At 36.9% G+C, this 25,756-nt stretch overlaps 1 protein-coding gene across 1 annotated transcript in view; it reads right to left on the bottom strand.

Annotated features, from left to right (window-relative positions):
• Positions 1-4,370: 4,370 nt before the first annotated feature.
• Positions 4,371-25,756, bottom strand: part of LOC136863255 (polycomb group protein Pc) — a 147,889-nt gene continuing 126,503 nt past the window's right edge. The window contains exon 8 of the mRNA XM_067139638.2: positions 4,371-4,717. Within this exon, the coding sequence (XP_066995739.2) occupies positions 4,379-4,717 (339 nt within the window). The 3' untranslated portion in view covers positions 4,371-4,378. The remainder of the gene's footprint in view (positions 4,718-25,756) is intronic.

Raw genomic sequence — 25,756 nt, 5'->3', positions numbered from 1 at the left:
CTTAGGTAGGAGTCGAGCAATCTGTGCTGTTGTTGTGTCTGCATTGGCGACGAGCATGGTTTAATGGCTAGGGGACCTCGAGCAGTCTAGCATTAATTATAGTTGTTTAACTTTCTCTGAATATGGAATTGAGTGTTTAGCTGGGTAGTAGATTTTAACTCTTCTGACCCGAGAACAATGTTTTACTCATAGCCATGAGGCTTCAGGAATCTGCTGATGGTGTACCTGGTTATGCTATGTAAGCAACATCCTTGTACACAGCTGTCAGTATAACAGTCTGAAGAGGGAGATTGCATGTGGTTACAAATTAATATCAATAAAATATCTGACTCGAGCAGGCTCCGACTCTTCGAATTTGAACACAACTCTGCATCTGTTAACACAAAGGGATCTATAGCTGAGTCTGGAATAAGCCTAACGAAGAGAGCTACCACAGGGGCTTTCACCTTGTAACTTATGAGGTATTAGTTTTATCAGCCTAACATTTGAGAACTGAGGCAAGCGCTACTATGCAAGATAGCTGCTATTATATTCTATTTGTTTAGACTTAACTAGAGGGCTTCCTCAGAGGCTTACAACTTGTAACTTATGACCTATTAGTTTTATCAGCCTAACTTTCAAGACAAGGGCTACTATGCAAGATGGCTGCTATACTCTATTCGTTTAAGACTTAACTAGAGGGCTCCCTCAGGGGCTCACAACTTGTAACTTATGAGCTATAGGGCTGCACGCTACGACCTCTAAAACCCTGAGACAATAGGATGACATCTTATGGAATACTCTCAAAAGAGGCTACTAAAAGGGACACCTGACTTGAGAGAGCCTGGGTTAGCAAACTCCAAGTTTTTAGCCGAGTCCAGGCATGCTGTGTGTTAAGCTGTCCCCATCCGACAGACGAATCGCTATCAACAGCGTCATATTCCCTCACTCCATATGAGCATTGCAGAGAGGTTTTGAATTTCATCCAGGCTTTTGGCACACAGTCTAGTGATCAGAAATTGTATACCACCACCTCCCCTACCCTACCGACCAACATTTTTTCGACAAACAGGACTCGAACCGGCTAACCTCGATGTCAGACCTTTTAGACCAACACCTTAATGATCATGGCCACCAGGCGGGGCTGATGCTGTCAAAGCAGTATATAATTATTAAGAGAAGGCATCACAATGGTTTCAAACACAGAATTTAGAATACAGGACAAGTTATTTATTCTTCTTCTTGTTTTTGACGTTTTTCTCAATATATTTGGATCAACACGACAAAAAACACTTCGTTCCCAAGCCAGAAAACCTAATCATGCGCAGTTAAAATCACGACCTAGCCGAAAATCGAACCCAAGCCCTTGTTTATGTAGATAAAGAGAAGTTTATTAAGATGAAAACCCTTAAGTTCCCAAGCCAGAAAACTTAATCATACACAGTTAAAATCACGACCCGCCCGGAATCAAACCCAAGGCCTTGTAAACCTATGGTCAGTAAGCTAATCATACAGCCAAGGAGCCTTGTATCTAATAAAATCCCTGACCCAGCCAGGAATTACAAAAATCTAGAATATTTAAAACAACCTGATGGAATACTGACGTATGAAACGACTAAAAGGGGTACCAGGGGGCTCTTAACTTCCGATCGTGGTTTAGTGGCTAGAGGACCTCGAGCTGAGTTTGGCATTAATTATAGTTAACTTTCTCTGAATAGGCTACCACAGGGGTGGGGGGCCTCAAAACTTGTAACGTATGATCTATTAGTTTCATCAGGCTAACTTTCGAGAACTGGGGTAAGGACTGCTAGGCAAGGTAGCTGCTATACTCTATTCGTACAGACCTAACTAGAGAGCTACTACAGGGGCAACCACGGTTAAGGAAATAGTGTTATGTTTTGGCGGGAAAGTAAGGCTATGCACCACTACGCGACAGAAAACAAATTATGAATAGCCTGGTGTCAGTAATGAAAGGTTTTATGGTCAAATTTTTACAACTAAAGTGTAGTTACACTAATGACATTGTAAAAAGCACTTACATTTATGTCCGGGTTATCAAAATTTCAAGTAAATTTGGAGAGTGTCTTCTACGCGCGCAAGACTTGTAATACTCCACGTTACACAACCATGGTTGCCACACTGCTCACTTTAAAGCATTGCTGAAAACTGTCCCCAGTTAGCCGGCTGTTCTAAGTTACCCCCGTTGACGGTAGCTTAGTATCCAACAGATTTGTGTCAGGTGCTACAATTATTATGTTGGTTTTTATCAAACACATTCATTATTAGAAAATCCCTGAGGAAACATTAAGAACATTTTCTATTTGTTGAAGAATACTTAAACTTTTGTGAAGGAATAGTCTTTTTACTCAGTTCAGTTCACAACCTAGAACTGAAATTAGTCCAATGGACAAACTTCAGGCTTTCTAGAGTTAGGGGTGTTTCAGAAATTTTCCGTACATATAATTTATCAGCATATACATAAATTTCAAAACAATTATTATCTGAAGAAGTAATTCTGTACTTACCTAAATTTTGTGCTCACATATGATGAAAGGAAGGACATGCATACATTCAAATTCACACAAATATATCACATTGGAGAGAGGAACAGAATAGAAACTTGGATAAAATTCTTAAAGGTAATGGGACTTTTCACCTCATAGAATGGTACCGGTACTGAAATCTAGGCACTCATGTCCGAAGATTATACCTGGTTACAGTTGCAGATATGATTAAGATCAATGAAAAGTTGGACCAAGTTCATCTTCATAATGAAGATACCTGAGAGCAGCTGAGAGCATGGGCGCCCATAGGATAGTGTGTAGGGGGGGGCTAGAGCTGGGGGTATGTAGTATTTTTAATATTTAGGAGATGAATGACAACTTGTATTCCACGGTAGAATTTCACACACGGTATCCCCTACCACTTCTACGTAATACCGTTTTTTAAATAATTTTTTTGAAAGAAAAACAGCTGACTGTATTAGATTTTTTCCTTTCCCTGCGAGCTAGGGGGAGGAGGGGGCTTTGTCCCCACCTTACCCCCGGGTATGAGCGCCCATGGCTTAGAGTGCTAAGTAAAAACTCTTAACTGATGATGGTAGAATGTATTGGAGAGAATTTAAGAATGGATAGGTCAAGACTCATAAAACTTGCCTTTCTACAGAGTGGCACAGGGGGTTGAAATACCTCATATTTTTTCTTTACTATGACATTCCAGTTTCCTTTTGCAGTCTTCTTAAAAACACTGGTAAAGTAACTATGGAAAAGCTGTTTCTGTACCAAACAGGGCATGAAACTTACAGAATTTCACTTTGAAAATCAACAGTCTATTATTCTGCCTTATCTCTACAACTGACAGCCCTGGGTTTTTTCTTCTTGGATACCTTAAAAAAAAGTTTAAATAAACAATCCAGGAATCACTGAGGTGCTCAACAACAGTTCAGAGGAAAATGATGCAGTACTTTTGACAGTATTAAGAAAATGCTCTGAGAGCTCCTTTTTTGTGAGAAAGCAAATAATAGTGGTCATTTGAAAGATGTATTTTTTCACAAGTATTGTGAATACATCCCTAAAGTGTATATTTAATATTTGTTGGAGGAACATTGCCACATCTTTGAAAACAAAAATGTTATAAATGATTCAATTACATGCGCGACATCTGCGCCGCCCCAAACGGAAAGACAGACATGAAATATCCTAGGAAAAAGACATCTGAAGCTGGGACAAGCCAAAAGCTTAATCCTTCAAGTTTTAAAATGATTACAGAAAATGTCAACTGACAGGTTGTTTTGTAATTACAAGTGAGGGATCAACAGCTGATGTACCAAAAGTGTGTGAGAAGTCTGTTTGATCATCAAAGTGTCAGTGGTGTTTGAACAGTCCACAGCTTTGCAATTGAGGGCAAAATTGGGTCTACATTATATCACCTGTGGCCACATTCACACTTTTCAAGTACGGTACCTTAAATGTCTTAAATTTGTGGCAGAGTCGGATGTTGATTCTGCACCATTCGAGCAAGAAGGAACTATGATAACCATAAGGAAACAATGGGCTCAACTGAGATGAACGAAGTGAATGAAATTTTAATGTACATTGGTAACAGAAATGCAATAAAAACCAACATTTCAAAAGATAGGAGCATAAAGAAGTCTTGAAGTCAGGCAAATAAGACTTTAAAACAATCCATTTTTAACAACAGGAAGAGTAAAAATCCACCCAGTTTTCAAAGAAAGCTATAAAAAGAAATAAACCCAGTTTTCACAGAAAGCTGCACAAAGCTCTTTATTTGTACTTACAAAATATACACATGTATTTACATGAATCGTGGTACATACTCAATTATAATTAAAAAACTGGAGGCTGCCAGCAGCCACCAAATACTGTTCCCACATAAAAATTCATTTAATGTCACTGGGTTTGGAATGATCACGATCACGGAAAAATCCCTTCTCTGTTTTGCATTCTCTAATTGTAACCGTCTTTAGGTTAACTGTAACATCAGTAATAAAGACTTGGTCAGCCACTGGATTTTGTGCATGCCAGTATTCTGAGCTTGGACTCATAAGAATCTGAGGAACAAGTCGTGGAGGAAGCTGATCTACATCTAATGTATTCAGTATACTGTGGCCATTTACCATGTTGATCCCATCACTAGCACTATGGCATCTCTCTGAAGTTGCCTCAGTATTGCTGGTATCACTGCTCTCTGGAGCTGCTGCTGCTGCAATGCTAGTAGTCTGGAACAAAAAATCAATTACAATGCCAAATCAGGCTCTATTCTCACTGTATCTCCAATAAACGTAACAGTAGTGCACTTCATTCAAACCTCATTCCAACCAGCTACATTTTAAAATGAGTTCACGTATTGTTGGCTTGCTCAATCACACGGTCCCATTCACTGTCATGAGTAATTTACAACTTCGTTTACTAGTAGGCTATGGAGAAGAGAGGATAAGGAAGAAGTGCGATAACCAAATGAGTTGGCCACGCAGTTAGGGTCGCACAGCTGTGAGCTTGTATTCGGGTGATAGTGGGTTCGAACCCCACTGTCGGCAACCCTGAAGATGGTTTTCCGTGGTTTCCCCATTTTCACACCAGGCAAATGCTGGGGCTATACCTCAATTAAGGCCTCGGGCGCTTCCTTCCCATTCGTTGTTTCCTATCCCATCGTCACCATAAGCCTTATCTGTGTTGGTGCAACTTTAAAATGTGCTATATTTATTGTACCACAGGAAAGAGAAACTACAGTACTATTGAGACGGCCAGATGTGAAAAAGGTAGACCTTATTGCTATGTGACTATCTCAGGGATGGACAAAGTATTCAGAGAAGTTATGACCGGTCACTGACTGCCATGGGAAATGACTGCTTAACAGAGGGGATATTAACACAGATTTTGTGGGAAAATGAGTCGGTTCCAGAGAAAAACAGCCATTTATAGAGGTGACCGCTAAGTGAAGGTGGCTGTTTTGGCAGGTTTCACTGTATGGTATAAGTCTGCAAGACATTTTGTAGAATTTTGCAGTTTGTTAAGTATGAAAATCACTAATAACAATTACAACTCTTTGTTAAATGTTCAGAAACTTCATCTACCTATTCTTATATAAGACAGTAATAGCCACTGGAGAAATGTTTGCAGCAGAAATTACATCAGATGACCTAGAAAGAAAACCATGAAGCCAAGCTGTTTCCAAATCTTGACACTGAATTTGTTCAGTAATGAAGAAGGGAAGAAAAGTTGATGTGACTATTTATGACTATTTTAAGTTGGAAGCCAAGCCCTACAATACTGCGCTATGGGGAGTCCAAACCACTCACGTGTGACTTTCAGTTTTAAAACTGTCAGTTCGTGAGATGCTAATATCACTCAGAAATGATGGAAATGATACTGAAGATTTTGTCTATAATAATACCCATAATACTTGAGAGCTAGGTGAGAGCTCAATTTTCAAGGTTTTGTCAAGCTTTTTTTTTTTTTTTTTTTTTTTTTTTTTTAAGGCTCAAGTTTGAGTAGAGTTTTTTTGCAACGTTACAAATATGATAAACAGTAATCGATACAAACAATATTGATCATGACCAATACTGTGTATGGAGATGGCAGATGCACCTGTTCTGTATTACTACCATTGATCACCTCATTGGTTGGTGGGTGATTGACAAAGAAGGAATAGGTGGGACTTTTAATTTCTATGAGTGAGAAACCCCAAAATGCAAAATTAAGATGAAATACCCTTATGTCATCTTAAAAAAACTGAAAGTCCTAGTGCAGTTGTGCATAACCTCATTGATTTTTAAACGAGTTATTGAGTGTCTGATTTGATGTTTTTGTGTAGTGTGTGTGAATGAACAACATACTTTTTCAAAAAGTTGTTGGACTTTGAACAAAACTGGGAGACAAAATTCTGGTTGTGGGATGTAGGAGCTGGAACCAGGCAAACAAGGGGCCAAATAAAACTAGTGAAGTAACATGCCTCAACCTCAGCAAACCATTTATATAACCCACAACAGTGTTATTTGGAAATATTCCACAAAAAAATAATAGCACAGAGAATGTTTGTAACTCTAGCTTAAAAACATTAAAAACACTGACTGGCAATATTAAATTGTTGAGGCAGCATTTACAGCTTAAGCACCACAATATTTTTGGAATATGATTAAGAGCAGATATTATTTATTAAATACAAGACGAATAATTGTCCTATTTAAAAAAAAATCACTGAGGCTTCCCTGCAAACAGCGTAAACTTAGGTGAAATGACAGGTTTGTCCAGTAAACAGAATGATAAAGATAAAAATGCACAACATGTAAGGAACATGACAGGAGACTGGATAGCTTCAAGCCTTCATCCCCATAGTTTAGTAGAAGAGAGATTTGTTGACTTGATTAATCAAGAGGAAGACCAGCGGGTGGTGTGCTATGCATCATCAAACCACAACTGGCCCCCTTCAAACTACTATTAAGAGAAGAAAACATGCTGGTTGTCAGGACAAGAATTGGAGTTGTAGTAGCAGTCTATTTTAATCCAGATCACACCGCGACAGACATAATAGATAAACTAGGGATGGCCTTGGATCACAGTAGAAGTATGGATAAGATAATCATTGGGGGAGATCTGAATTGTGCAATAAATAGGCAAGATAGAAAATGCAAAGAAGTAATGGAATATCTAACAAACGAAGGCTTTACAATACACAACAGACAGGAGGACTGGACATACATAGGGCATAACGAAGCTAGCACAATAGACCTAATAATCACAAAGGGCTTTAGATCAAAAAACCTTGCCACCACAGTGAAAAAAGAAGCAGCAGTCATCCGTAAACACATTCCAGTACAATTAAATATAGAAAACTGTAGAAGTAGCAAATTAGAAGAAAGACGAAATATAACATTTGGCAAGATCCTGGACATGGAAAAAATTAAAGGGAAAATGAAAGAAAAAGGTAAGGTTGAAAGAGCAATAAGAGCAGGAAATATTGATGAGGCCGCTACATGGCTGAAATCAACTATAATAAGTGGGGCCACCACACAAGATTCAAATAGGAAGGCGAGGCCATGGTTCGACCGAGAATGTTATGAACAAAGAAAATTGACACTGAAAACACTACATAAAACTAGAGGACAAATGGCAAGCACAACCACCGAAGAATACCAACGAGAGAATGAAATACAAGGACCTAATAACAAAAGAAGAAAAAGCAACACCTGGAAGAAGAACATAAGAAAATGGCAGAGGAGGCAGAAGAAGACCCCTACTGAGCTCTGAGGCCAAAAGGGCAGAAAATACAGCCCAACATACCTATGGAAACATGGATAGATCATATAAGAATAGTAATTTGCTCAAAAGAAACAAGACCCATGATTAAGACTCCACAAGCTGACGAGATCTTCACCACGGATGAAATTGCGAAAGCGATACAGAAAATGAGGAATAACAGAGTACCAGGAGTAGATGGAATAAGAAGTGAACACTTAAAGCAAACAGCACAAGAATACCTACCGATATGTACCTCCCTTCTAAATAAATGTTTAGAATTAGGAAGTATACCAGACGAATGGAGAAAGTCAACAATCAAGCTATTATACAAGGGAAAAGGAGACACAGAGAACCCAAACGCGTATAGAGGAATAGCGTTGGAATCTACATTACTGAAACTCCTAACAGGAATCCTTGCCAAAAGGCTGGCAGAGAAGCTAGAACCCCTTCTACCAGAGGAACAGTTTGGTTTTAGAAAGGGAAGGTCCACGACTCTGGCAGTAGAAAACCTATTGGAACAAATAAAACAGACGATAGAAAGACCAAAAGGAAAACTTTATGTGGTTTTTGTTGATTACTCAAAAGCCTTCGATATGGTCAACAGAAAGGTATTAATAGATAAACTGGAGGAACTAACTGGAAGAATGAGCACAACGACCATGATATCGAATACACTGGCAAAAAAAAAAACCATACAGATAGATGATGGAATAGGCATATCTGACTGGCTGTCCCAGACGAACGGTGTCCTCCAAGGCGATCCACTCAGCCCTATCCTGTTTAATGTTCTCACAAACGATGTCACGAAAGGAATGGCAGGAACAAGCACATACGTATACGCTGACGACATGACCATTGCAGCGACAGATATAGATAAACTGCAAGTATCGCTAAACACACTATGTGAATGGGCGGAGAGAAACAACATCCAGATAAACGAAGAGAAGACGGAATTGGTAGTATTTAGGAAAGGAGGAAGACTCACTGAAGCAGAGAACATCAAATGCAATGGCAAACTACTCAAGAGGGCTAACAATTTTAAATATCTAAGTATCACAATCCAAACAACGGGAAAGAGTTTCAGTTTACATACAAGATCTAGAGCAGTGGCGGCCACTAGGGCTATGAATGAAATCAGAAACATCACACAACTTTCGATTAGCACAGCTATGGACCTGTTTAGGTTAAAGATACTACCTGTTCTGACGTATGGCCTAGAATTAGTGGGAGAATACCTCACATACAAACAGCTGGAAGAATTGGAGCGAGTAAAGGCTAGATACCTGAAGAGAATTTTAGGAGTCCCGCAGAATGCAAGATCGAGGCTAGTGTATGAGCTTACCAGGGAGACCTTCTTAGTAGAGGATCTGAGATGCGAGCTCATACTTCCAGCTAGTACCAGCTTCAAACAGCTTATACAAGATCTGCATGAAAAGAAAAACAATATACCGGAGGACTTCTATGCAACATCTGCTATGCAAGACAGGACCTGGATGGAAGCTAATCATGATATGCGAGGTTGGCGATCCATGGTTTCCACCACAAGGTGTGCTGTAACAAATTATTTCACGAACCAAATGATGAATGTGTGTGTTAGTTGTGCTTGGAATTCTGTGATAGATACCATATTGTAAAATGCAGGAATAGACAGAAATCTGTCGTAGCTTATAGCAAAGAAAAGTAATGCGTATGTAATGTAATGGTATTCTGCATGGCATGTGTGCGTTTTCAATAATAATTAATCATCTCCAACCCAAATAAAACATTCCTTCTAGAAGATTTTCACAGTGAGTTATTCCAGAATTTATGAAAATGTAAAATTAAAAATCCCAAACCCACTGCAAACTGACACTGAAAATGGGCTAACCCTTTTGTCCATTACTACAGATTTATGGACGTCAAAGGTAAACGATCCATTTATTGCTTTAACAATACATTATATGGATAATGAATCTGAAATGAAACATTTTTTTTGTTTAGGGACAGTCCTTTTCAGTAGAACATACTGCAAAATAAATTTCAGAAAAAACTGTCTATATGCTTTCAAAATGGAAAATGGCCTTATCCCAATTTCTTGTGTTTACAGACAAAGCAAAATTATTCTAAGTGAAATGAATTTCTACAGAATAATTTCAAGAATTTGATATATTTTGCCCATACTTTTTAACCAGCATTAAAGCATACTCAGAAAGGACTTCCTGGAATGTGACAAACACTTCTCAAAGTTTAGAGTCTTGTATGGCACTACAAACATAGAACATCAGCTCAACGTAGGTTGCACACCATTCAAGAAAGTTTTTAAAGAAGCCATTAGAATTAATCCAAGATTGTGAAATAAGCTCAGAAGGTTTGTTGAACAGGAACAAGCAATTTTGGCAGAGCTGGTCAGCAAAAAAACTATAACTAAAGTTCTAACTTCAGAGGAATGGGTCCTGGCTGAATGTTACATAAATCTCTTGAAACCACTGCATCCTCCAGTGACTCTATCTAGGCCAGGCCCTCTCAGGGTGCATGCACCAGTGCATTGCACTGTGCACGGTGCAAAAGACTACTTTGCTAGGTTGACCAGAGTGCAAACTCCCCACTCCTCGATTTGGAGCAATAGCGCTGTCTCTGTCTTTCCCCACGCCTGTCTCACTTGCTCCGCCCTTCTCTCTCTTCCTCACTTGCTCTGTACCGCCCCAAATCCGAGCCAAGTAGCCCAGAGATGAAGTGTTGGTCTGAGCCGAGTGGGACCGATGCACTGTGCACAGGAACTCTGCGCCTCAGTTTGCACGCGTGAGATTTTGGACGTCTGAGAGGCCCTGATCTAGGCTTTCAACAGTACTACCTTTAATTCATGCAATAGAATCAACCCTTGAACAGTTTATAAAATCTGATCAAGAAGAAAAACAATGTTTGCGAGAGCCTTGCATAAATCAATTAAATCACATTTTCCACTGAATTTTATTAGTAACTAGTGATACCATTATACATTACTTTCTTGTTAAACAGAAACAAATCAAGGCATGCACAATCACTCATAATAAGAACTAGCATATGTACTCATTCTTCGCATGAGAATTTGCATTGGATTACGTGTTTCCTTCAGGAATTTATGCAAAGTAACATGGCTCTATTCACACGTTTAATGCAACATGTTAAAATGACATTTTCCTATGACAGCCCAGGGCAGTAACAAAAATATGATGAAGCTGAACAAATTCGAGAGAGAATGAGAACGATTTCTGAATTGATTGTACAGTACAGTTCCTGGTCCGAAGTTGTGCGAAATTCTCCATGATTCTCAGGTTGCATATTGTATCTCTGACCACTTGCATGTCCCTCTGATGGTGATGATACCTCACTTAATATCTACCCTAGTGAAAAGAGTAAAATGGCTCTTTAGTTTTTCCCGTTACCCACCTTGAAGTGATGTGCACGACACGCCACACGGGCTTTGGAATAGAAATCCATTTTTTTATAACCATCTGCATTATTATCAGTCGTAGATAAATATTTACATGCCATAAAAGAATGGAAATAACATATTCTTAACCGTTCATTATACACAGTCTTTTGAAAGACGTAATGTCAATGAAAATATTTGAGAATAATCTTCCTATAAATACCAACTCTATGTGGTTACCATGATATCATATGCACCTGATAACACAATCTGGAGCGAGTAGATTTCAAATAGTTTGGTTGAAATAAGTCCACCAGGCTTTCAGGAATAGACAGACAGACACCAAAGGAAAGGTTCTACCTCGATGATGATGATGATGATGATGATGATGATGATGCTTGTTGTTTAAAGGGGCCTAACATCTAAGTTCATCGGCCCCAGGTTCTACCTCATGTTTCCTTGGTGTTCAGATACATTAGGTGGGGTTAATTTTCAAGCCGAGAGAAATATTATAAATCCACTGATTTCCTCCTGTTATGGATCCTTCAAAATAACTGAAGGTGTGCGAGGGTGTCCGTCACTGGCTGCAGAGCATGAAGCCTGTAGAAAATAGTATTTTTCTCCGTCATTTGAAGATTAAGCAAAATTATGTTCATAACAAAAATTACTTAAAATGAAGGGGCGTTTTGTATATAGTTCACAGATTTTATATATACTCAATAGGGTGAGAGAAAATTGAAAATAAACGTCTTGTCTTCTGATAAACCCCCAGTCTATTCAGTGATTTTTAAATGGTATGCATAGCTAAACTTGCTCCTGGATGATTAGATTTTAAATATAAAGTTTGGTAGAGATATAGTCAATAGTGCAAGAGAAAACTGAAAAGAACTCTTCTGGTCTTCTGTTAAGTGGTTTTTAAATAATATGCATATTAGAACCAGCTCCTGGATAAGTAAACTCTCAATATGCAATTTGGTCAAAATATAATCAATAATGTAAGAGAAAATTGAAGAAGTCTGTTCAGAGATTTTAAAATGATATGCATATAAAACCCTGGTCCTGAATGAGTAGATTCTAAATATGAAGTTTGGTTGACCTATAATCAATAGTGTAAGAGAAAACTGAAAAAACTCTTAGTCTTCCTACAAACCCCACAGTCTATTCTGTAATTTTTGAATGATAAGCATGTCAAAACCTAATTCTGGATGAGTACACTCTAAATATTGAGTTTGGTTGAGATCTATTCAGCTGTAGGCGAAGATCATAAATAATTGCTTCTACAAATTTATTCGTCTGCGACTTCAAGTTATTTATGATCTTCATATATTATTTGATAGTGTAGTGACTTTGTGCCTGACAGAGTGTGGAAACTGACCCTTTTGACTGTTCTCCAATATTCATAAACATTGTGAGACTTCGCCTATCATTGCGTGTGCCATACTACCATTCTTAATATTACGTACTGTTTCATCTTATACCGATCCAGAGTTTAATTAATCTTTTTCCTTTTCTTTTTCATATGCATTGTTTTACATGTTTTCACGGCTGACGATGACCTGGACTAGGGTCGAAACCGGTCCCATTTATTTTTACTATTAAATAAAAATGTAATCCCTACATTTCTTTCCTATGTATTGAATAGGTTGAATCTCTTTCAATTATTTAATTTTTAACGTTAATACTTTCAATACAGAATAATGAAATTTTTATCTTTAAAAGCCGCGGAAATTGAAGCAAACACAGTCTGCCGATAAAGTCATGACAACTGTGTTTTGGGATCGAAATGGGGTATTGCTGGTCGACTTTATGCCCGCTGGGACCATGATTGACGCTAACAGGTACTGAGACCCTGAAAAAATCCAGACGGGCAATTCAGAACCGGAGAAGAGGAATGTTGAGCAAGGGCATAAACATTCTCCATGACAACAGTTGCCTGCACGTCACCTGGCAAACCGTTGCTCTCCTGCAACAGTTTCAGTGGAACATCATCACCCACCCACCCTATAGTCCCGACTTTGCACTCAGTGACAATCACTTGTTCCCTAATTTGAAAGAACATTTGGCTGGAAAGCGATTCAGCACCGACGACGAGGTGAAAGATGAGGTTCACAACTTTCTGAACAGCATGGCGGCGAGCTGGTGTGGACATGGGCATACAAAAACTGTCACAGCGTCTACAAAAATGCTTCGACCGAAATGGTGATTATGCAGAAAAATAGCTAAATGTTCAAGCTATAAAATGATATAAACCACTGCAGAAATAAACAGGTCTCTGTATTTATACAAAAAATAGGAGACCTCATTTTTGGGATTACCTTTGTATATCAAAATTTGGCTAAATAAATAACATTACAGACAGCAGACCCCTCTAGAATTTTATTTATTAGATGAGGAATGTGCTCTGGCAATGGTTCTTGATTCCAGTGGTATTAAATGAGTAGGAACAGAGTGTAATTTCTCTAAAACTTAAAAAGGAATTGGACAAATATTAAAAAATTACCAATTCAACAAAGGCTGGTATTAATTAATTTTAAGGTAATGAATTTCTTTTCACAATTAGCAACATTACTTAGAAAGAATCAACAAGAGTGTACAGATTAGTATAAGGCTTATATTTTTATCATTTAATTATTTATAAATTTGACATATTCTTCACAATATTTCTAGGCTAGGAAAACAACAGATAGGGAATCTGCTAACTGGGCGACTGCCCTAAATGCAGATCAGTAGTGATTGATTGAATTAAGTTTTATAAAGTGCATAATATCTCAGAATCAAGTGAGAAACCAAATGAGAAGACATCACAGGCTTTTCTTTGGGATGCCCTCAAGTCTCCGAAGAATGCTCGTCAGAAGCCTTCTGCTCAGTCAGCCACAAATTGATCGAGGACCATTTGGATGAGGAAATAATCAATCGGACAAGCAATCCTTGTTCATCTTGGAGGGACAATCAGCAAAAATTCAGCTTACTCTTGTTGCTGTTCGATGATAATTGCCTATTCTAGAAACTGAAGTTTCAAGTCAATGTGTATTTTTTTTCCAAGGGCTGGAAAGTAGTGGCTGAACGTTGTCGCTGTTTAACAGACCGTCACATCAATGAGTAGGTGTTCTTGCACCAAAATTATTAACTTGCGTAAGCTGTACATAAAAGGTCATTTTCCTAATCAGTGATAATATGAAATTCACTAACCTCAATTTAAAATGTACGCATTTGCAGTGATTTAATTATCTGAACAACTGAAGTGACACTGGTTAGCACAAGGTCTACTTAAATATCCAGACATTTTATTTCCCAGTATGCATTTTCTTGGATTTTGAAAGGACATGCTTTTAGCAGTTGGAAGAAATTTCAGTAAAACAGTGCTTAAGAAAATTTGTCACATTTGCCCAGATTAAGTTATGTTTATTTGTAAGATGTTAAGAGTACATCGTCCATCCATAAAATTTTCTGACTGAATTAATAAAAATAGAGAAAATTTAAGGTGGCAGTTTTAATGCTTCAGGTGTTCTACATAGTCTTCCCCACTTGAATGCAATGTAAAGAACATTCATACAACCATGTGAAACTGTATGAAAAGTCCTTGTTTGGGATGTTGTTCAACTCTTGTGTCATAGTGGCTTGAATGTCAGTAATGTCGGAATTGATTATTTTAACCACGATGGTTCAATCTTGTCCGTATTGACTTACATTCAATTTCTATGAAACACTTTTCTGCCTTGTCAATATTTCACATTTTATTATAATTACCTCCCGTACATGTTTCAAGAGCTCAACTGCTCTGTTCCTCAGCGGTGCAAAACATCAAACAAAAATCCTTGGACTTGACGCATTTGTACAATACAGTCATCAACGAAATAAATTATACATAAATCTTGAAATCGTTAAAATATCTCTTTTGTGTCTAAACTGTTCACTTATACATACTATGTCATTTAATAAAAACTTTAAAAACAGAATAATTTCAAATCATAAAATGAATAAAACCTATTAGGTTAGTTACTATATACTAGAATTTGAAATGCTGTCTGCTCTGTTCTTGAAAACTTCTCCTTTCCTTAAATTCTTATTTACACCTAAGAAAGAAAAACATTATTTAAATTTAAAAGCAGTAATTCAAATATCTTATTTGTATATTTTATTACAAAAATTGTCTATTAACTTATTGCTAAAGTTGTAAGACCTTTCATACAAATCAAAATCTCCTCTTAATCTTGTCCGATCATGCGAGCCATTTTTAACTATCAAATTCCTTTAAAATATACAACCAACAAAACAGAGACTTTCCTTTTATGAAAAAGACAACAACTCAGGTGACTAATGTATTTTTTTATTACTAATTTCAGTTAGTGCCATATTTGTCAAAATTAAAACAAAATTATATTTGTCTGAACCAAACAAACATGTCCTTGCTCCTGTGCTTGCTGCCATTGACCTTATGAGTCACAACAGTGACTTTAATAACTAACAGGTTATAAAGATAATAGTGGAAAGTAGGCGTGAAAACTTGTGACAGCGACTGTGGCTCACTCTGGAAGCTCACAGTGCAGACGTAAAACTGGGCATCAACAGCTGTGAAGTAATTCAGTGACAAATGTAAATAATATTTAATTGTTTAAAAAAATATGACCAGGATAGGCAGTATTTGTGCTATATGCATTTGAAATAATTACAGAGGGCCATGTGCATCAAAGTCTTTCTACAGATTTCCAAAAAATAAAGAAATGTAAATATGAGTTTAGATGTTTGGTTAGATTTATGTTTACAAACTTCAGTTTATATAGAATGACTAGCAAGATACCCATGCTTCGCTATGGCTTTAAAATTAAAGCTATTATTCAAAGTTTTATATTTTGGAGAGTCCACTGTCAGCTAAGCCTGTAAAATACATCCTCAGTTCGTATGTCAAACGGTTTTGGGGGAATGATTATTTTATAATCTACCACTCACTTGAACCCCGTACGGAAAAATTTGAATGTTTTAAACCATATCTGATTTTCCATATAGGACGTAGAAGAGACCAACTGTGAAATTTTTATTTTGTATGTCGAACAGTAATGGAGGAATGAATACTTTTTAAGGGATGAATGTTTTGAAATATTTATTAAAATCTAGGATATAAAGGACAACCCTTCATAAAAAAAAAGTTATGTTTGTGCCTGAAATGGTTTCAGAAGAATGGATATTGTGTTTTTGAGTCAACTAGCATCTATACCTCTTAGGGGAGAAATGTTTTGAAGTACATGGTACTTTACACCTAGGACATAAACGAAGACCCTTCTCATAAAATTACAAGTTTGTATGCTAAACAGTTTTGGCGGGATGAATAATTTAGTTTATGGAGCTAGCCTCATTTGACACTTTAGCAGTGGAACATTTAAAAATATGTCCTGATGATGATGATGCTTGTTTAAAGGGGCCTAACATCTAGGTCATTGACCCCTAAAGGTACGAAATGAGACGGAATGAAATGACAAATAAAAAGTCCAAAACCCTCCACTGATCAGAATTTAAAACGTGATGAAGAATAAATGGATGGATATGAATTTAAAACAATCAGTGGAACCGACCCACAGTGCCCCACATGCACAGAAGCTGGTGTAAAACAATAGTATTACTGACCAAGGGACTGCTTCTTTAGCACGATACCGAATCTATGAAGCTTATAGTCGAAAGGGGTCCAAAATCCAAGTCATCAGCCCCTCATAATGGTAGTTATTGCTAGGAAAGTAGAACCATGGTATTTGTCATGTTGCGGTACTTATCAAAAGTAGCGTAGACTCACGGTATTACACACATTATGGTACTACTCAAAGGTAATGAAATTCGCACATGGAATACAGACCTATGGTGTTTTGCACATTGCGGCACCATTTACAGGCAATGCAAACCTATGGTGTTCATCACATAAGTGTACTAACCACAGGGACTCGCGCTATCCCGTGGAGTTCCTCATATAGTGGGTATTAATCATAGGCAAGCCAGAACCATGGTGTCGCTCATACAGTGCTACTAATCACGGGTACTGTAATGGCCGGCAATGCACCCTTTTGCAACTAATCACAAACCTATTTGGTACCTAACATAGTGGTACTACGCGCAATAAAAGCGATCCATGGTGTTCCTCGCGTGGTGGTACTAATCACACGGAGTTTCATGGTTCTAATGCAATCATCCCTTGGTTGCCCCTTTTAGTCGCCTCTTATTACAGGCAGGGAATACCATGGGTCTATTCTTCGTTTGCGTCCCCCACCCACACGGGGTAAAATATTTCCTATTTCACACCTAGGATTAAAAATATATACCGCTATTTGGAATTTTGTCTTCGTACGTCAAACCGTTTCGGAGGAAGGAATTAATATATACTTTCTTCCGACCCTGACCCCTATTTAACTCTCTGAGGGGTTAAATTTGTTTCAAACCTTCTCTTGTTTAGCACCTAGGAAATCATTTGACATTTTAACTTCGTAATTCAAACGGTTTCATATAAACGTATAAGTATTTCTGTCATCATTCCTCATTCCCCAGTCAAAACCCCTTAGGGGTGTATTGTTTTAAGTCCACTTCTTGTTTGTATCCTCAAAGAAAGAATTCAACTCCTTCTACACCCCCTAAGTTTATTTTCCCTCCCCCGCAACAAAAAATGCGTGTTTATTTTTAAAGGAGATCCCAGATACCAATTTTCACATCTGTAACATCCTCCATTTTTTGTGATATCAGTATCCTCATACAAAGAATTTAACTCATTTTTCAATTCATTTACCCACCCTTAATAGGATTTTCATAAAACAAAAGAATGTGTGTTTCTTTATTTTTAAAGAAGATTCCAAATACAAATTTTCATGTCTGTAACATCATCAGTTTGAGATATGAGAATTCTCATAAAAAGAATTCAACCCATTTTCAGTCATTTTACAACCTCTTCAAGTGGATTTTATGAAAACAAAAAAAATACACCTTTTCTAATTTTTAAAGGAGATTCCAAAAACCAACTTCCATGTCAAATATCTTCAGATTTTGAGATACCAGCATCCTAATAAAAATAATTCAACCCCTCTTTCAGTCCTTTTTAACCCCCCCAAGTGACTTTTCTGAAAACAAAAATGTACCGTATGTGTTACTTTATGTTTAAAAGAGGTTAAAATACCAATTTTCACTCCTGTATTATGTTTCGTTTTTGAGATATACTCATTTCAAATATTCACCCCCTTTGTCACTTCTATTCACCACCCCTTAAGTATATTTTCTAAAAACAAAAAAATACACATTTCTTTATTTTTAAATGAGTTTCCAAATACCAATTTTCATGTCTGTAATATCTTCAGTTTTTGAGATATAGGTATCCACATTAAAATATTTCAACCCCTTTTCCGGTCCTTTTTACACCCCTCTAACCAAAGTGTTTTTTTTTTGTGAAAACAAACAAATACGTGTTACTTTTATTTTTACAAGAGATTAAAAATATCAATTTTCATGTCTGTAATGTATTAAGTTTTGATATAATCTATATATATATAAAATAACATGTCCTGACTGACTGACAGACTGACTGACTGATTCATCATTGCCGAGCCTAAACTACTGGACATAATGTAATGAAATTTCGGGGATACATTTATATTAGAGTGTAGGTGCTCACTAAGGAGGGTTTTTGGATATTCCATCGCTAAAGGGATGAAAAAGGGGGTGAAATTTTTAAATGGGTATATCTGTATCTCGAAAACTTAAAAAGTTTACAGATGTAAAAATTGGTATTTGTGATCTTTGAAAATAAAGAAACGCGTATTCTCAGAAAATCCAATGAAGGAGGGTGAAGAAAGGTGAAATGTGGTTTAAATACCTTTTATGAGGATACTTATATCTCAAAAACTGAAGATGTTACAGAATTGAAAATTGGTATTTGGAATCTCCTTTGAAAATAAACATATTTTTTGGTTTTGGGAAAATCCAATTAATGGGGGGTGAACAGGAAGGTGGTGAATTTTTAGAAGGACTATATCTAGAGTATATCTCAGAAATGGAACATATTACAGACGTAAAAACTGGTATTTGGAATCTCCTGTAAAAGTAAAGAGACATAGATAATTTTTTTTTGAAAATCCACTTAAGGGGAACTAAAAAAGGGGGTGAAGTTTTAAAATGAGCATATCTACAGTATATCTCAAGAACATGTTACAGAAGTGAAAATTGGTATTTTTAATCTCTTTCAAAAATTAGAAACATGTATTTTCTTGTTTTTGGAAAAACCACTTGTGAGGTGCGGGGGGGGGGGGGGGGACGACGGATAGAAGGACTGAAAAGTGGGTTGAATTCCTTTTATTAGGATAATGATATATCAAAAACTGAAGATGTTACAGATGTAAAAATTGGTGAATGGAATGTCCTTTACAAATAAAGAAGCGCATTTTTTTTGGAAAGTCCACTCAGGCGGGGCTAAAAAATTAAAAAAATTAGTTAAATTATTTGTATGAGACTACTTATATCTCAAAAACTAAAGATGTTGCAGATGTGAACATTGGTATTTGGAATCCCCTTTAAAAGTAAAGTAACACATATTCCTCTGATTTTGGAAAATCCAATTAAGGGGGGAGAAAGAATTGAAAAATTAATTGAATTATTTCTATGAGGATGCTTATATCTTATGAAAACTAAAGTTGATACAGACGTAAAAATTGTTATTTGGAATCTCCTTTAAAATTATGAAATGTGCATTTTAGGGGGAAGTAAACTTGGGGGAGGGGGCGAAAAGGAGTTGAATTCCTTTTATGAGGACACACATCTTAAAAACTGAAGATGTTACAGTCGTGATAATTGGTATTTTGAAGCTCCTTTACAAATAAACACGTATTTTTTGTTTCCGGAATATTCACTTAAGGGGGGAGGGTGAAAGGAAGTGAAAAAGTTGAATTCTTTTTATGTGGATACTTATATCTCAAAAACTGAGGCTGGGGTGAAAAAGTAGCTGAATTCTTTTTGTGAGGATACTTATGTCTCCAAAACTAAAGATGTTACAGATGTGAAAATTGGTATCTGAAATCTCCTTTAAAAATGAAGAAACATGTCTTCTATTGTTTTCAGAAATCCACTTAGCGAGGGGAAATAACAGAAAAAGTCACTGAATTATTTGTATGAGGATACTTATATCTCTAAAGGCTAAAGATGTTACGGACATGAAACTCCTTTAAAAATAAACACGTATTTTTTGTTTTCGGAAAATCGACTTAAAAGGGGGGGGGGGGGAGCGATGAAAATAAGAAAAGGAAAACACACATTTTTTTGTTTTTGGAAAGTTCACTTAAAGGGAGAGGGTTGGAAAAAAGAAAAGAAGAAGTTGAATTCTATTTATGAGGAAACTTATATCTCAAAAACTGAAGATGTTAAAGACATGAAACTTGGTATTTGGAAAGTCCTTTAAAAATACAGGAACATGTATTTCGTATTTTTTGTTTTTGGAAAAGGCACTTAACGAGGGGAGGGGGGGGGGGGGGGGTGAAAAGAAGTGATTTTTTTTATGAGGATGCTTATATCTCAAAAACTGAAAATGTTACAGATGCGAAAATTGGTATTTATAATCTCATTTAAAAGTGGAGGAACATGTATTTGCTTGTTTTTGGAAAATGGGAAGGACTGATAAAGGGGTTGAATTCTTTTTATGGGGATTCTTACAGCCTATCTCAAAAACTGGAGATGTTGCAACATGGAAATAGATATTTGGAATCTCCTTTAAAAATAAACTTTTTTTTTCAATTTGAGAGAAGACTGTTTCTCACATGTACTGTTCTATGTTGCATGGCCATCTTAGCCCTAAAAGGCAGTAACACAAACATGGTTTACAAAGAGCTTTCAGGGTAAATGAAACTCAATTTTTCAGTGAGTGTTTATACTTCAGGGATTTTCAGATAATGTCTTAGTACAGTACCGAGGAACGATCACTTTCCTCATTTTACGAAATCCACACGAGCGAAGCCGCGGGTAACTGCTAGTCTATCTATCTATCTATCTATCTATCTATCTATCTATCTATCAGGATACCGGTACTTATATCTCAGAAACTGAAGATATTACAGACCTGAAAATTGGTGTTTGGGATCTCCTTTAAAAATAAAGAAACACGTACTTTTTTCGTTTCTGGAAAATCCAATTAAGGGGGGAGGTGAAAAGGGGGTAATATTTTAAAATGAGTGTATCTATATCTCATAACTTTTAAAGGTTATAGATGTGAAAATTGGTATTTAGAATCTCCTTTAAAAATTAAGAAACATGTATATTTTGTTTTCGGAAAATCCCAATAGGAAGGGTGGAAAAGGGTGAATAATGGGTTGAATGCCTTTAATGAGGCTGCTTATATTTCAGAACCTGAAGATATTACAGACCTGAAAATTGGTATTTGGGATCTACTTTAAAAGTAAAGAAACACGTATTTTTTCGTTTTTGGAAAATCCAAATATTGGGGGTGAAAAGGGGGGGGGGGGTGAATTTTTTAAAATGAGTGTGTCTACATCTTAAAACTTTAAAATTTACAGATGTAAAAATTGGTAGTTAGAATCTCCTCTAAAAATAAAGGAACACGTATTTTATTGTTTCCGGTAAATCCCAATAGGAAGGGTTTAAAAGGGTGAAAAATGGGTTGAATGCCTTTAATGAGGATACATATATCTCAGAAACGGAATATATTACAGAACTGAAGATTTGTATATGGAATCTCCTTTAAAAATAAAGAAAAACGTATTTTTTAGTTTTCGGAAAATCCAATTAATGGCGGTTAAACAGGACTGACAAATTGGGGTGAATTTTTTGAAAGACTATATCTACAGAATATCTTGGAAACATAAAATGTTTAAAGACGTAAAAAGTGGGTGTTTAGAATCCCCTGTAAATATAAAGACACATAGGTGATTTGTTTTTGGAAACTCCACTTAAGGGGAATTCAAAAGGGGTGAATTTTAAAATGAGAATTTTTACAGTATATCTAAAAAAACTTAACATGTTACAGAACTGAAAAATTGCATTCTTTAATCTCTATTAAACATAAAGAAACGTGTATTTTTAGTTTTCGGAAATACCACTTGGGTGGAGGGGGGGGTGTAAATGTGACTGAAAATGGTGTTGAATTATTTTAATAATAATAATAATAATAATAATAATAATAATAATAATGTTATTTGTTTTACGTCCCACTAACTACTATTTTACGGTTTTCGGAGACGCCGGAATTTCGTCCCGCAGGAATTCTTTTACGTACCAGTAAATCTACCGACACGAGGCTGACGTATTTGAGCACCTTCAAATACCACCGGACTGAGCCAGGATCGAACCTGCCAATTTGGGGTCAGAAGGCCAGCAACTCAACCGTCTGAGCCACTCAGCCCGGCTGAATTCTTTTAATTAGGCTACTGATATCTCAAAAATGAAGATGTTACAGACGTGAAATTTGATATTTGCAATCTGCTTTAAAAGTAAAGAAACACGTATTCTCGGAAAATCCAATGAAGAGGGTGGGGGGGGGGGGTGAAAGAATTGAAAAATTAATTGACTTAATTGTATGAGAATACATACATCTAATAAAAACTAAAGTTGTTACAGACGTGAAAATTCGTATTTGGATCTCCTTTAAAAACAAAGAAAAGCGCGTTTTGGGGGGGAAACAATCTTGGGGGGCGGGAGTGTGAAGGAGTTGAATTCCTTTCATAAGGACACACAAATCAAAAACTGAAGAAGTTCGAGTCGTGATAATTGGTATTTAGAAGATCCTTTACTATTAAAGAAACAAGTATTCTTTGCGGGAAAACTCACTTGGGGGGGGGGGGAGTAGTGTGAAATGAAGTGAAAAAATTAATTTTTTTTATGGGGATACTTATATCTCAAAACTGAAGGTAATAGACGTGAACACTGGTGTTTGGAAATCTCCTTTAAACATAAAGAAACACGCGTTCTTTTGACTTTGGGGGGGTGTGGCGGTAAATGAACTTAACGGCGGTGGGGTGTAAAAGGAGGTGAGACCAATTGATTTTACTGTTCTTAATGTACTTATAAGGATCCTCCGTTGCTCAGGCGGCAGCGCGCCGGCCTCTCACAGCTGGGTTCCGTGGTTCAAATCCCGGTCACTCCATGTGACATTCGTGCTGGACAAACCGGAGGCGGGACAGGTTTTTCTCCGGAAACTCCGGTTTTCCCTGTCATCATTCATTCCAGCAACACATAATAATAATAATAATAATAATAATAATGTTCTGGACCGTCGTCAAATGTGCGGACCGCGCTTGAAATGGCTCCTGGACGGGTAATGACTAAGAATGCAGTCCGGCCGCGGGTTCAGTGCCGCCAAGGCACCCAATATGACACCACACCGGATCTCCTGAAGGATTTTATCCATATTAAAAATGATTATAGGAAAAGGTGGCAAAGATTTACTGACTCAACTGACCGGGAGGAATACCTGAGCCTAGCCCGGGAAGTACGAAATCGATTGCTGGAAAAGAAGATTGAAAAATGGGAGGAAACGTGCCGTAATCTAATAGAAAACGAGTCAGATCGGGAATTTTGGTGGATTCTCGCAGAAAACGAGTCAGATCGCGAATTTCGGCGGATGATATATCTAAAACAATAAGCATTCAATTATAAATTTCAGTATGATACCGTAGCGAAGCACGGGTATCTTGCTAGTATATATATATATATATATATATATAAAAGAACATGTCCTCACTGACTGACTGACTGACTGACTGACTGACTCATCATCGCCGAGCCAAAACTACTGGACATAAAGAAATGCAATTTTGAGGATACATTTATATTATAATGTAGGTGCTCACTAAGGGAGGATTTTTGGATATTCTGTCGCTAAGGGGGTGAAAAGGGGAGTGAATATTAAAAATGAGTGCATCTATATCTCAAAAACCTAAAAGTTTACAGATGTAAAAATTGGTATTTGGAATCTCCTTTAAAAATAAAGAAACACGTGTTTTTTTGTTTTCGGAAAATCCCAATAGGAGGGGTGAAAAAGGGTGAGAAAAGGGTTGAATGCCTTTAATAAGGATACTTATATCTCGGAAACTGAAGATATTGCAGACCTAAAAATTGGTATTTGGTATCTCTTTAAAAAATAAAGAAACACATATTTTTGTTTTTGGAAAATCCAATTAATGGGGTTTAAACAGGAGTGAAAAATTGGGGTGAATTTTTAGAAAGACTATATATCTACAGTATATCTCAGAAATGTAAAATGTTACAGACATAAAAATTGGTATTTGGAATCTCCTGTAAAAGTAAGGAAACACAGGTGATTTGTTTTCAGAAACTCCACTTAAGGGGAACTAAAAAGGGGGTGAAATTCTAAAATGAGCATGTCTACAGTATATCGCAAAAACTTTAGCATGTTACAGAAGTGAAAAATAGTATTTTTTATCTCTATTAAAAATAAAGAAAGGTGCGTTTTTGTTTTCAGAAAAACCACTTGGGTGGGGGTTAAAGTGACTGAAAATAGGGTTGAATTCTTTTAATTAGGATATTGATATCTCAAAAATTGAAGATGTTACAGATGTGAAAATTGGTATTTGGATCTTCTTTAAAAACAAATAAAAACACGTTTTTTGGGGGAAATCATCCAGGAGGGGGGTAAAAAGGAGTTGAATTCCTTTTATGAAAAGACAAATCTCAAATCTGAAGATGTTAGAATCGCGATAATTGGTATTTAGAAGATCCTTTACTATTAAAGAAACAAGTATTTATTTTTGCAGAAAATTCACTTGGGGGGGGGGGGAGTGTGAAAGGAAGTGATAAAAAGATAATTTTTTTTTTTGCTATTTGCTTTACGTCGCACCGACACAGATAGGTCTTATGGCGACGATGGGACAGGGAAGGGCTGGGAGTGGGAAGGAAGCGGCCGTGGCCTTAATTAAGGTACAGACCCAGCATTTGCCTGGTGTGAAAATGGGAAACCACGGAAAACCATCTTCAGGGCTGCCGACAGTGGGGTTTGAACCTACTATCTCCCAAATACTGGATACTGACCGCAAGTGAATTTTTCTTATGGGGATACTTATATCTCAAAACTGAAGGTAACAGAAGTTAACATTGGCATTTGGAATCTACTATGAACATAAAGAAACACGCCTTCTTTTTTTTTGGGGGGGGGGGGGATCAACATAACGGCGGTGGGGTGAAAAGGAGTTGAGAGCAATTGATTTTACTGTTCATGATGTTCTGATCATAAACCGATCATTTTCAATCTTTCCTGGGTTTGTTTTCAAGAGCCATCTTTTCCTTTGGAGGACTTAAAGTTAAATTACAGTAGATTTTCCTGGCATATACATAAAAATTTGAACACATTTGAAATAAACGATAGGAATGATATTGACCGTGCAATTGTTCACCTCTATAATAAGGTCAATAATGCACGGAAGTGTATAACTAGTATCACCAGAAATCCCGCGCACTTGCCTACGCGCGACAATGGTGCTGGTCACATTGTCAGCAATGGCAGCAGATGTAATTTACCGCCAAGTAGTGGTCTTGTATCTTGCTGCGCGGTCCAGAACATCAATAATAATAATAACAATAACAATAACAATAACCTAAATTCAACTATTAGCACCCACCCTAATAATAATAATAATAATGTTCTGGACCGTCG

This window comes from Anabrus simplex, chromosome 2 (assembly GCF_040414725.1).
Source record: "Anabrus simplex isolate iqAnaSimp1 chromosome 2, ASM4041472v1, whole genome shotgun sequence".
NCBI lineage: Eukaryota > Metazoa > Arthropoda > Insecta > Orthoptera > Tettigoniidae > Anabrus > Anabrus simplex.
Note: the sequence above shows the minus strand (reverse complement) of the source record. Positions and strands in the feature narration are given on the sequence as shown.